The sequence below is a fragment of the Euprymna scolopes genome, chromosome 17, assembly GCF_053919585.1.
Source record: "Euprymna scolopes isolate OS-2025 chromosome 17, ASM5391958v1, whole genome shotgun sequence".
Classification (NCBI taxonomy): domain Eukaryota; kingdom Metazoa; phylum Mollusca; class Cephalopoda; order Sepiida; family Sepiolidae; genus Euprymna; species Euprymna scolopes.
In genome coordinates, this window is record NC_136498.1 from 88,466,118 (window position 1) to 88,480,965 (window position 14,848).

The 14,848-nt window shown below is 31.0% G+C and overlaps 1 protein-coding gene across 2 annotated transcripts in view; it reads left to right on the plus strand.

The window, feature by feature from the left end:
* LOC145296841 (receptor-type tyrosine-protein phosphatase alpha-like) overlaps window positions 1-14,848 on the plus strand; it is a 978,869-nt gene that overhangs the window by 500,817 nt on the left and 463,204 nt on the right. For both annotated transcript variants that reach the window (XM_080142961.1, XM_080142962.1), the window contains exons 8-9: window positions 10,323-10,460; window positions 10,582-10,719. In XM_080142961.1, the coding sequence (XP_079999087.1) occupies window positions 10,323-10,460; window positions 10,582-10,719 (276 nt within the window). The remainder of the gene's footprint in view (window positions 1-10,322; window positions 10,461-10,581; window positions 10,720-14,848) is intronic.

Sequence of the window (14,848 nt, forward strand, 5' to 3'; positions counted from 1 at the left end):
AAATGAACCCAACTTTTGCCTTTTTTATTTTCTAATTTAAAATGAACATATGAATTGATCAGTTATATATGGATAAATGTTTATTTACCTAATGGCTAAGATTTTATTTACAGTTTTTGCCCTCACTTTCAGTTTATCTGATTTTTACATTAAGAACAAAATATTTTATAGCAAAAGAACAAAAATATTCAATTTGATATTTTTTGGAGTTCTGGTGGCTGCTTTTTTATCTGCTGGATTATTTTAAAAAATATGTAGTTGCTGGTTATAGAAATTACTATCTATTTGAATTTCAAACTAACTTACAGCATATAATTTAATTTCAAACTAGTTTACTGCATATAATTTAATTTCAAACTAACTTACTGCATATAATTTAATTTCAAACTAGTTTACTGCATATAATTTAATTTCAAACTAGTTTACTGCAGATAATTTAATTTCAAACTAACTTACTGCATATAATTTAATTTCAAACTTACTGCATATAATTTAATTTCAAACTTACTGCATATAATTTAATTTCAAACTTACTGCATATAATTTAATTTCAAACTTACTGCATATAATTTAATTTCAAACTCACTGCATATAATTTAATTTCAAACTAGTTTACTGCATATAATTTAATTTCAAACTAACTTACTGCATATAATTTAATTTCAAACTAACTTACTGCATATAATTTAATTTCAAACTAACTTACTGCATATAATTTAATTTAAAACTAACTTACTGCATATAATTTAATTTAAAACTAACTTACTGCATATAATTTAATTTAAAACTAACTTACTGCATATAATTTAATTTAAAACTAACTTACTGCATATAATTTAATTTCAAACTAACTGCATATAATTTAATTTCAAACTAACTTACTGCATATAATTTAATTTCACACTCACTGCATATAATTTAATTTCAAGCTAGTTTACTGCATATAATTTAATTTCAAACTCACTGCATATAATTTAATTTCAAACTTACTGCATATAATTTAATTTCAAACTCACTGCATATAATTTCATTTCAAACTCACTGCATATAATTTAATTTCAAACTCACTGCATATAATTTAATTTCAAACTGAATGCATATAATTTAATTTCAAACTTACTGCATATAATTTAATTTCAAACTCACTGCATATAATTTAATTTCAAACTAACTTACTGCATATAATTTAATTTCAAACTCACTGCATATAATTTAATTTCAAACTCACTGCATATAATTTAATTTCAAACTTACTGCATATAATTTAATTTCAAATTAGTTTACTGCATATAATTTAATTTCAAACTAGTTTACTGCATATAATTTAAATTTCAAACTAGTTTGCTGCATATAATTTAATTTCAAACTAGTTTACTGCATATAATTTCATTTCACACTCACTGCATATAATTTAATTTCAAACTAACTTACTGCATATAATTTAATTTCAAACTAACTTACTGCATATAATTTAATTTCAAACTAACTTACTGCATATAATTTAATTTCAAACTAACTTACTGCATATAATTTAATTTCAAACTAACTTACTGCATATAATTTAATTTCAAACTAGTTTACTGCATATAATTTAATTTCAAACTCACTGCATATAATTTAATTTCAAACTAACTTACTGCATATAATTTCATTTCAAACTTACTGCATATAATTTAATTTCACACTCACTGCATATAATTTAATTTCAAGCTAGTTTACTGCATATAATTTAATTTCAAACTAACTTACTGCATATAATTTAATTTCAAACTTACTGCATATAATTTAATTTCAAACTCACTGCATATAATTTAATTTCAAACTAGTTTACTGCATATAATTTAATTTCAAACTAACTTACTGCATATAATTTAATTTCAAACTAGTTTACTGCAGATAATTTAATTTCAAACTAACTTACTGCATATAATTTAATTTCAAACTTACTGCATATAATTTAATTTCAAACTTACTGCATATTATTTAATTTCAAACTTACTGCATATAATTTAATTTAAAACTTACTGCATATAATTTAATTTCAAACTTACTGCATATAATTTAATTTCAAACTCACTGCATATAATTTAATTTCAAACTAGTTTACTGCATATAATTTAATTTCAAACTAGTTTACTGCATATAATTTAATTTCAAACTAGTTTACTGCATATAATTTAATTTCAAACTAGTTTACTGCATATAATTTAATTTCAAACTAGTTTACTGCATATAATTTAATTTCAAACTAGTTTACTGCATATAATTTAATTTCAAACTAGTTTACTGCATATTATTTAATTTCAAACTAGTTTACTGCATATAATTTAATTTCAAACTCACTGCATATAATTTCATTTCAAACTAACTGCATATAATTTCATTTCAAACTAGCTTACTGCATATAATTTAATTTCAAACTAGTTTATTGCATATAATTTAATTTCAAACTTACTGCATATAATTTCATTTCAAACTAGTTTACTGCATATAATTTAATTTCACACTCACTGCATATAATTTAATTTCAAACTAACCTACTGCATATAATTTAATTTCAAACTAACTTACTGCATATAATTTAATTTCAAACTCACTGCATATAATTTAATTTCAAACTAGTTTACTGCATATAATTTAATTTCAAACTAGTTTACTGCATATAATTTAATTTCAAACTAGTTTACTGCATATAATTTAATTTCACTCTCACTGCATATAATTTAATTTCAAACTAACTTACTGCATATAATTTAATTTCAAACTAACTTACTGCATATAATTTAATTTCAAACTAACTTACTGCATATAATTTAATTTCAAACTCACTGCATATAATTTAAATTCAAACTAGCTTACTGCATATAATGTAAATTCAAACTTATTGCATATAATTTAATTTCAAACTCACTGCATATAATTTAATTTCAAACTCACTGCATATTATTTAATTTCAAACTCACTGCATATAATTTAATTTCAAACTCACTGCATATAATTTAATTTTAAACTTACTGCATATTATTTAATTTCAAACTTACTGCATATAATCTAATTTTAAACTTACTGCATATAATGTAATTTCAAACTTACTGCATATAATGTAATTTCAAGCTTACTGCATATAATTTAATTTCAAACTCACTGCATATAATTTAATTTCAAACTCACTGCATATAATTTAATTTCAAACTCACTGCATATAATTTAATTTCAAACTCACTGCATATAATTTAATTTCAAACTCACTGCATATAATTTAATTTCAAACTCACTGCATATAATTTGATTTCAAACTCACTGCATATAATATCTTCATAAATTTGTAATATTTAATAATTTTTTTGCTACTGCATAAAAAAGCAAAATATTTTATTATTTTTATATTTGTAATATTTAATAATTTTTTTTCTATTGCATAAAAAAGCAAAATATTTAATTATTTTTATATTTGTAGTTAGCTCCAGTAAAAATATGTAGCATTTAAACAAAACCGATTATTTGTTGATGCAGATTAAAATCTTAACTGAGTAAAAAGAAACCTTGATTTATTAGTTCAATTTATTTTAAATGTGATATTTTGCAGTGTTTCTTTTTTATCGATGCTCATTTAGTTTTTTGTAAACAACATACATATAACAAACAAATGAAAAAGTTATTGATTATATTTTCTTCAAATTTTTTCTTTGAAAGCAGTATTAATATGGCATGCTTATTTTTTGATTTAACACCAGCACAAAGTCAGCATATTGAATTTATTCAATGTTTAAATCCGTTTAAAAAACAAAGTTTGGGATAAAAATATTTTGTGTTGTTATTTTTATGTTATTTAACAACTTGCTCTGCATAGACAGTCATAATTCCAAAATCGACAAGCCCTAATATGCATTCATACATTAATATAGAGATAAATATATTTATATAACTAAATACATGTTTTTAAATGATGTACATTCTTTAAATTGTTTAATGAAAAATAAATGCTGAAGTTGTACGACAATTCCCTACCAGTAGAGAATTTATTTTAGCAGTTAATGCATTTAAACATTTTGAGCAAAATGTAAGTAAAAATTCAACTGAAGTATAAGTTTTTGTCTTTTAAATAAATCGATAATCTGTGAGAAGCATATTTATATAACAGATTTCTTAAAGTGAATATAAAAACAATTTTTTAAAGTGAATATAAAAACAATTTTTAAAGTGAATATAAAAACAATTTTTTTAAAGTGAATATAAAAACAATTTTTAAAGTGAATATAAAAACAATTTTTAAAGTGAATATAAAAACAATTTTTAAAGTGAATATAAAACAATTTTTTAAAGTGAATATAAAAACAATTTTTAAAGTGAATATAAAAACAATTTTTAAAGTGAATATAAAAACAATTTTTAAAGTGAATATAAAAACAATTTTTAAAGTGAATATAAAACAATTTTTTAAAGTGAATATAAAACAATTTTTAAAGTGAATATAAAAACAATTTTTAAAGTGAATATAAAAACAATTTTTAAAGTGAATATAAAAACAATTTTTTTAAAGTGAATATAAAAACAATTTTTAAAGTGAATATAAAAACAATTTTTAAAGTGAATATAAAAACAATTTTTAAAGTGAATATAAAAACAATTTTTAAAGTGAATATAAAAACAATTTTTAAAGTGAATATAAAAACAATTCTTAAAGTGAATATAAAACAATTTTTTTAAAGTGAATATAAAAACAATTTTTAAAGTGAATATAAAACAATTTTTTAAAGTGAATATAAAAACAATTTTTTTAAAGTGAATATAAAAACAATTTTTAAAGTGAATATAAAAACAATCTATTAAAACGATGGCATTATCACTCTAGTAACATCAATCACTCGTCTTCCAGATTTTCTTATTTCCAGATTGTCTTACTTCCAGATCTAATTCCTAGATTGTGTGACAAATGCCCATCATCCACTCGATATTGCTTATCACCTTGTGATATTGGTTGATATCACCCTATGTTCTCAGCCCCAATCTACTAAAAATAACAAGATGCTTCAAAAAGGTTGATTGGGAGTCCATTAGAGAACACATTAGAGATGCCCCATGAACTGCTGAAAATTGCGCTAATGAGACAACTAAATGGTGCAAAGTGGGCATTGAAACACGTTCCCATATAGAAGTACTATAACAAGACGCTCTCCCTAATGATTTATTTCAACTTGTGCAGCAGCCATTGCACAAAGGCAGCATGCGTTCTGCTTGTTCATAAGTTAAGTACAAATAGACAAAAGTTTATAGATGCTACAAATGATTGTAACTGTGAAATCGCCACAGCCAAGAGAATGCATACCAAAGTGATCTATCATATCAAATTGCAGGAAATAGATTATTTCTATAAAATTTATTATAGTGTAGTGAATAATGGATAATTAACACTATCCAAAAAGTCGGTTGCATAATAATTGAGAAAGCTGACCTATTTGTACTGCAGTTCGTTTCCAACTCCTCCACTCCTTCAAACCACTCCTTCCCAAATTTTCTTTCGTGAACAGGAAATCACCCCTTATGTCTGTGATATCATAAGAAATCGAGATACCTCCAAGGCCTGATCTCATCTCTACCATACTAATCGAGAAATGTTCTGCTTCTATCTTCTTTAAACTATTCAACTATTGCCTAGCCGAGTCTTGCTTCCCTGTTAGCTGGAAAATTACCTCTGTTGTACTAGTATTCAAGAATTCTGGCAAAAGAACTGACCCCATCAGTCTCCTCCCCCATCAGTCTTCTCCTACTCTCACTAAAATCTTTGATTCATTACTCAATCAAGCACAAGTCCACCATTTTGTAAATGTTAAGCTGTTCTACTGCAGATATTTTAACGGTCATCTCTGAATACATATCGCTGGATAAGGCAAGAGAAGCTAGAACTGTAGCTCTTGATGTATACAAAGCCTATGACAAGGTCTGGCATGAAGGGCTTCTCATGAAAATTAAAATTAAATACATGAGAGCTCATCATTCAAACTTCTTGGCTTAATATTCACAGTCAACATGAATTGGAACAAATACATTGAGGACACTGCCAAGGTTTCTGCAATGGTAGACTCCCTTTATCATGCTAGAAAATTACTAATTATAGAGCATCCTATATCTTAACAATGCAATAATTTGCCCATGCATCTAGGCTGGTACATCTACCACTAGTTTCTCACTATTGGACAGTTTTCAAAAAAGTTAAAAATCTAATACGTCTTGCGTTGTCGGCCAAGCTCCAACCTCTGTTCCATTGCTGCAGTGTTGCATCTCTGTATCTTACAAATAGTTTAACAAAATGTGCTCTGATGAATTCATACCACTTGTGCATCCTCGACGTGCATAATATGACAAGCAGCAAAATTCCACCCCTTCACTGTTGAAATCCCAAGATGTTGAAAATCTATCTACTCTAAAAGTTTCTTCCTTAAAACTGCTAGACTTTAGAATCACCCCCCCCCTTTTTTCTTGCTTCTCTGCGATCACCTGTTAGACATACAAATAGTACCCTTGCATTTCAAATGCCGATGTGCTTTGTTTGGTGTGCGAAAAAGTAACAATAAAAAATAATAAACTGACAAAATTACTATCAGCTGTCTGCCAAAAGGCAGTTTTATTAAAAGAACAAAATGTATTGTAATTTTGTAAATTTATTTCATTTTTCTTCTGTTATCATATAATATCATACTTGTTTTTTTGTTTTTTGTTTGTTTACATAGGCATCACTACTTATCAAGGCCGATAGGCCACTCAAGGATAAGGGTTAAAGAGTGTAGTCAAAAGGACAATATAGTAATCGTTAGTAATGGAAGTTCGGTAAATTTGTTAACTTAAGTGTAACAGCTCATCAGAAACTTGTTTACGTTGAACTTGAAGACAACCATATTATAGACAGCTGGAAAGCAGGAAAACGGAAGACAATTCCACAGGCGTGCAGTTCTAAGAAAGAAGCTTTGATCATGGAATCTATGTTTAGGTTTAGGCACAGATAAAGAGTGGGGAAAATTATTGATAATGTTTTCAGCTAGTCGAGTGTTTCTTGTGAAAGTTTGGCGAGGGGGGACCATAGATTGAAGCTCAGTCGAACACTTTCCATGAAAATAACGATAAAGCAGAGACAAACTCGCAACATCTCTTCTGTGAGATAGAGGTTGCAGCGAAGAGAAAAGGACATCTCCCACCAGGCCACAAAGTCTATTTTAAACCCTATCAAGGCAGGACAAGTCTTTTCTAGTAGCTCCTGCCCATATGTGCCAACAGTATTCCATCCTTGGACGTATCTGGCTCTTATATAGATAGAGAATTGCATCAGCAGTGAGATATCTACTGTATCGATAGAAGGATCCGACCATTTTTCCAGCAGCCTTGGCAACAGATTTGATGTACGTATTCCATTTAAGATCAGGAGTAAAGGTCAAGCCCAGAAGCCTGTCAAAACGTGAGGCCTCCCCAAGACGAGAGCCATTCATTTTAATTGATGCCAGATGGGGATCAGAACGTTGATGATGTAAAGATAGAAGCTTGGTTTTAGATGCATTAAAAGTAACCAGCCACTCCTTTCCCCATTGTATAACGTGATCAAGATCAGAGGAGAGAGAATCGGAGAGAACTTGGTCGTTTACTGTCTTAGATGTGCTACCATAGATGGTAGTGTCGTCAGCAAAAATGTCTACGAATGATGTAAGGATGTGATTTGGAAGATCATTAATATAGATCAGGAAAAGAGTTGGGCCCACGATGGACCCCTGAGGGACTCCAGCATTTATACTGTGAGCTTCTCAATTTTGCCCATCAACTACTACTCTTATGAACCTATCAGAGAGAAATGATTTAATAATTGAGAAGACATTTCCAGCTATACCATAGCTGGAGATCTTGTGAAGTAAACCTTTATGCCATACCCTATCAAAGGCCTTTGATATGTCAAAAGCAATTGCCCTAGAAGGGTTGCCTCTGTCAAGAGATTCACTAATCCTATGAGATATAACTGTAAGCACATCTGCTGTAGATCTAGAAGAACGTTAACCATATTGTGTGTCACTAAGAAGGTTTTTTTTGCTGAGATGGTTGATTACTTCTGTATTTAACACAGATTCCAACAACTTACTCATGACGCACAGGAGACTTATTGGCCTGTACTGATAGGGGGATGAACGATCACCTGAATTCTTAAATACAGGGCATACTGATGAGATTTTCCAGGGAGATGGGAAGCAATTCTCCTTAAGACAACGTTGAAACAGTTTTGTAAGTATGGGTGCTAGTTCTGGTTGAAGTTTTTTGAGTACTATAATTGGAATACCGTCACGGCCGGTTGCTTTACTGGAATCAAGGTTTTTGATTAGCTTGGCAACATCACGTACAGATATTTCTTTATCACATAGTGTGTTTTCTGATACAGGAGGAAATATTGGGGGTTGGCGGCCTTGGTCGCAAAGGGTAGAATTGGCTGCAAAGTTCTTGGCAAAGAGTTTGGCTTTGTCTGATGCTGAAGAGATTAACTCAGGTCCATTGATGATAGTTGGGATGGAACACACGCTTCTGTTCAGGATTCTGTTTCTATTTGCCAAACTGGTGGGAACCAAGCCACTGCTCAGCTACTTTAGACTTGACGGACTGAGCATACAACTCTCTTGCGTTCTTTATTACTTTCTTACAATGGTTGCTGGCAGTCCTGAAAGCGGCTTTAGTTTCCATACATCTATTACGTTGGAAGCAGTGGAAAAAGTGATTTCTGTGCACAATAGCAGCAGCACATTCTGGAGAAAACTATGGCTGGCTGTTAGGTTTTTGCTGGAACATTTTGAGTGTATGAAATTGTCTATACCTACAATTAACCATTCCATCAGGTCTGATACTATAGAGGACACATCCTTTTTAAACATGGAATGCAGAGGAAGATCCGATATAAATGTACGGAAACTATCCCAGTCAGCCATAGTGTATCGATATACTGTACAATGGAGAGGTACGTCTGGGGACTTATTACATTTCATTTTTATCTTAATTGATACAACAGAGTGGTCGGAAGATCCAAGAGGAGACAGAACAGAAACTGAACATAGTTCAGGGCAAGTTGTGAGAAAAAGGTCTAGGAGACTTGCATACTGGTCGTCATTGTCGGGCACACGGGTGGGTTCGTGAACAATCTGAGTGAGGTCATAAGCAATGGAGAAATCATAACAGAATCTCCCCTCATCATCGGTCTTGTTTGAGTGGGTCAACCATTCCACATTGTGAACATTGAAGTCTCCACGTACGTGAATGTTAGCTGAAGGATATGCTGATAGAACTTGGTCAATTTTCTCAGATATGCTTTTAAAGATAGTAACTTCGCTGTTATGGGGGCGATAGAGAGTAAATATAAATGCCGTAGTGTGAGCTAATGCTACTCGGAAGCACATATAGGGTAAGTTATGATCTTCTCTGGAGATGTCCCTACCACATGGAAAGCCATCTTTTATATAGGCACATATTCCATGCCCATGGCGATCTTGGGGGTCAGATTTGGAAGTTAGATTAGAGTATCCCTTAATTACAAACTCATTTAGGGAAATAGTCTGTCCAATTCCAGTTTCGCTTAAAAATAAAAGGTCTGGTTTAGTCTCCTGTAATTGGGTTTCAACCTCTGGAAGGTTAGAACGTAGACCCCTGATGTTGGAGAAGGAGACATGATAGTGGGGGTCTACGTTGGAAGTTTCAGATCCGGGTTTAATGGTGTATTTTTTATTGAAACTTGTCATGATGGAATTTTGGAGTTTGTGGACTAGGTCGTCAGATTTGCTTAGAGCAGAACAGAGAGGGGAAACAAAGAGAGAAAAGTAACAAAAAAAAATTTTTTTTTTGTAGCACATGATAAGGTAAAGCCGTAACAATTACCCACTAGTATGGCATCGAGAGGCCCCACCAGAAACTACTGCATGGTCCAGAATCCATTCACCAAATGGCAATACAGCAGCCCCAGTACCTTGTGCCTGCTGATAGGACAGCCTCCTTAATGGTTAATCCAAGGTTCGGGTCCCTGACTATCAGGCGGATAACGTCAGCCCAGATAAAACGTTTACCTCCAGCACCCTTACTAGTGACATGGCTACAAGGATAGACATAGAACAGAAAATTTCCGCCATCTCTGTCGACTGTTCACGCAAAATACTGCTAACCTAGAATACAGCTTTTTTTCTCCCTTTTGTCAGAAAAATCACTCATTAAAAAAAATGAGGACTGAGTGACAAATAAAGAGGTAGATTATAAAAATTTATTTAGAGTTTTAGTATTACTTTGATATGTATTTTAGATAATTTGCTTCTTTTCAGTTTGTCCAGAGGGCAGGTACGGTTATGGATGTGCTAGAAAATGTGGTCATTGTGCAATAAGCAATGTTTGTAATAAAGTCAGTGGTACCTGTCAGTTTCGTTGTAAACCTGGCTTCAAAGGAGAAACATGTCATGAACGTAAGTAAAGAAATTTTTTAATAACTTTTCATTTAAGTCAACTTTTCATAAATATTGAATGTGCTTTAGTGAATCTTTTGAATTGATATCTGTCTTTTTACTTTTGTTTATTTTTCTTTAGAATGTTCTGGTCATCATTATGGTGAGGACTGTAGTTTGCCATGTGGCTATTGCAGGAAAGGAAAACATTGTGACCCACAAAATGGAACCTGTTATGACGGATGTGCGTCAGGTTATATGGGAGAAATTTGCCGGACAGGTAGGTGGTAATATTTTTGCTTTTTATATTAAAACTTAAATGTATTGTAAATTATGTTTAGAGGTATTTTAATCTGATCATGTATTAAAAAAAAAAGAAGTAATCTAAACTTTTCAAATTAAAATTTAAAAAAGATTAAAAAAAAATTTATACCAACTAGATAAGTCATAAATAATGGAAGGGAAATCAAGCAAGTCTATAAATGTTTAAGATATTCTCAATAAGAAAACTAGTTAAATAAAATAATCCTATAAATTAATTAAGAATTTAACTATATTATTTTTCTCAATTCTACATAATTACGGTTTTGTGTCACTTTTTTTATGTTTATCTCTCCAGAAAGCTAAAGATAAAGATACCATTAAAATTATCACATTTGAATACTAGTTTATGTCTGTAAGATATTTTACCCCCATCCCAACCACATTGTTCATTTTGTATAAAATAACTCCTATTCGTTACATTTTTTTAAATAGGATTTTGAAAGACGGACAAAGGAAATGCTTATTTATTATTAGATTACAGATACACTGCTTGCATGTTCCTGTAAACCGAGAGTTAACTAACCCCCGCCCCAGTACCACCACCACCAAGATAGCAACTGCTTGTTTATGTCCATGTATATGCCAATCATCTCTGTGGACACAACAACATAGAGAAAAGAGATGTTTATTGATATAGTCATGCAGAGTACTTTTAAATAGAGACTCTATGCATGCAGGATATCCTTCACTTACAATGACAAGTGTAATACAACAGCTCTCACTGCAACGGTCTGAGAACTTAAGGAAACCCTTAATCCAATTAACTCAAAATCAAATGGAAAAATTTGAAGATGCCAACTGTCTTATTAACTTGACTCTATATGATGCCACTAAAAAGTTCAATTGTCAAACTCAGAGTAAAAGACTAGTCTAATGAAATGAAAATACAAAATAATAGTTTATAATATGAACGTGTTTTCTGTTTTGGAGAAGGAAATGCAAACTTACTATACAGCTATAATGTATTAAGTTTATGTTCACTATTTAACAAGTGATTTGTTGAATTCAACAAAACATAGGTCTATTTGTACATAAAAACAATTCTGAAACTATTATCTATATGATATGCCGATAGACCTTATCAATTTTGAAATATTCTTAGTTAATTTTAAATGGTCATATCTTCAGTTATAATGGTACTAAAATCTCAAGTCAAATGACACTAAAACTGATCAGCTGTGAAATCTCAAGAATATCCAATCAACCTTGCAGAGTTTAATCAAAATGTAAAGTATAAAATATAAAAATGAAAAAAAAAAGACAAAAATTTCCTTTTCTAGTTTGTCAGTTTTCAACATATAATTAATATGTTCTATAATAAAATCTTTCTTTGCCTTTTATTCCTGCATTAGTTTATGTTTAATATTTTCTGTAAAATATATCTCATACACAATGGAGCTGAATTAGTGCAGCATAATGGACTGCAACAACCCTAAAATAATTTTAAATGAAAACCACTATATTCAATTAAATTATAATAGCAATATATAATAGTGATTGGTGCAATTTGTTTATTCCATATGGCAACATGATTCTTTGACAAAATTTGTCCTATAGGCAACACAAGATTAAACCCAGAACTCCAACTCTCAATGTAGACCCCCACTACCAGGTCTCCTTCTCTAACATCAGGGGTCTACGTTCCAACCTTCCGGAGATTGAACTCCAATTACAGAAGACTAAACTTGGCCTAATGTTCCTGTGCGAAACTGGCATTGGATTGACTGTTTCCATAGATGAGTTCACAATTAAAGAATACTCAAACTTTACATCAAAATCTCACTGCCCCCCCCTACAAAATCGTCATAGGCATGGAATGTGTACCTACACTAAAGATGGGTTTCCATGTGATAAGGTTATTTCCAAAGAAGATCCTAATTTGCCTTATATGTGTTTCAAAATAGCACTTGCTCACAGCACCACATTCATATTTGCCCTCTATCAACCCTATAACATTGAGAGTATCTCCGAGAAAATTTACCACATTCTGTCTATCCATCCCTTGGCTAACATTCACGTCTGCAGAGATTTCAATGTTCACAATGTTGAATGGGTCGTCCACTCAAACAAAATGAATGATGAGGAGAGATACTGTCATGATTTCTCGATTATCTATGACACAAATTGTTCACAAACCCACTCACATACCTGACTCCAATAGATAATACGCAAGTCTCTTCAACTTTTTTCTCACAATTTGCCCAGAAATGTGCTCATCCTCTGTTTTCTCTCTATTGGGATCTTGTTAAGATAAAAACAAAATGTAATAAACCCTCAGATGTATCTCTCCATTGCACTGTATATTGATATTCTATGGTTGATTGCGATAACTTCCGAACATTTATATCAGATAAACCTCTGCACTCAATATTAAAAAAAAATGTTCTTTATAGTATCTGAACTGACTGAATGATTGTCGGTATAGACTGCTTCATACCCTCCAAAAAATTTCAGCAAAATCCGAACTGCCAGTTGTGGTTCACCACAGAATGTGCACAGAAATCACTTTTTCCATTGCTTCCAATGTAATAGATTTTGTGAAACTAAAGACAGCTTTAGAACTGCCAGCAACCATTGTAAAAAAGTAATAAAGAATGCAAGAGATTTGTATGTTCAGTACGTCAAGTTTAAAGTAGCTAAACAACGACTTGTGAATAAGAAACGAGGTCCTGAACAGAATTCCACAGGCAGTCTAGGAAAGAAACTTTATTCATGGAATTTGCGTTTAGATTTAGACACAGATAGAGAATGGGGGAACTGTTAATGTAGACGCATGTTTTTTGTGAAAGTTTGGTGTGGTTGATTTGATTATTGAAAGGAGTGAGCATTGTACAATTTCTTGAGCTGGTTGATGTTGATCCCGATGATGAATTTCATTTTAGACAATGGGACATACTTGAATGTGCCACATTAAGTACCTGTACAACAGCATGAAAAATACAAAGATTCATTGATTGATATAATCTCACAAGATACTAATTTTTAGCAAAATATTAATCTAGATATTTGAATTAAAAAGGAATCTTTGTTCAAATGAGGTGTTTGTCCTTAGAGACTTTGCTGAAAACTATCAATTTCCTGTACAAGACAAAATCCAAAGTTTCCATTGGAGCAAGGAATATTGCACAGTGTACCATATAATGCTATACTACTGAGATGCTATGAAGCATCTTTCATTGTTTTATTTCTGATTTTGTGTATCAAATCCAGATAATAACAGTTTACTACATTCATGCATTACACTTTCATATCAATAAAATGACTTACTTCAGTCATGATTGTGTGGTTCGATATAAAACTATACAAATTTATATCTGCATAAACAGGACTTTCGACTTTATATAAAGTGGGTTTTCTTTACTATAAGCCATGGAAAGTCCCCTTGTGATGAAATTAGTGCTTCAGTAAAACAATATACAGCAAAATGGTTACTACAACATCCTTTGAATAGTCAGATATTGTATTATAAGGCCATACTGGAAGTCTGCCTGGAGATGCCTACAATCAAGTTCTTTGACATCAGTATAGAAGCTCTGAGAAGGAGGTGAGGCAGGATTTGCCTGGGACGACAAAATATTAGGAACAAGAAGCCATCACCATTTTATCCCATCGTCAATGTCAAATATTGGTCATCAGCTTTCCGCCAAGGATGAATTGTATACAGACACTAGTGATTTAACTTGCCATCAATTATTGAGATCTTTGATATTTCACCAATGTAGTATGTAACATGTCTTCAGAATTCTTTCTGGTGGATTGGCATTATGAATGAAAATCTATACATCCTCATGGACCACACAAGACATTACATTGGTTGCAAATTGATGATACATGGCTTGTACCAATCAAGAAAATTCTTTGTATTGTTTCCAGAAAGACTTACAAGACAACTGATGAGGAATATGACAAAAACGATTTCTGTATTTCAATGACATAAAGAAAATATGTAGATAATGTTGTTATCTATTGGTTTTTGTTGTGAAGTCTACTTTTATTCTAAATATCTGATCACTGTGAGACTGTCTTATCTTTTACTTTTTAACTTTTATTTTCTAAAACTTATTTCAATATGTATTTTATATAAA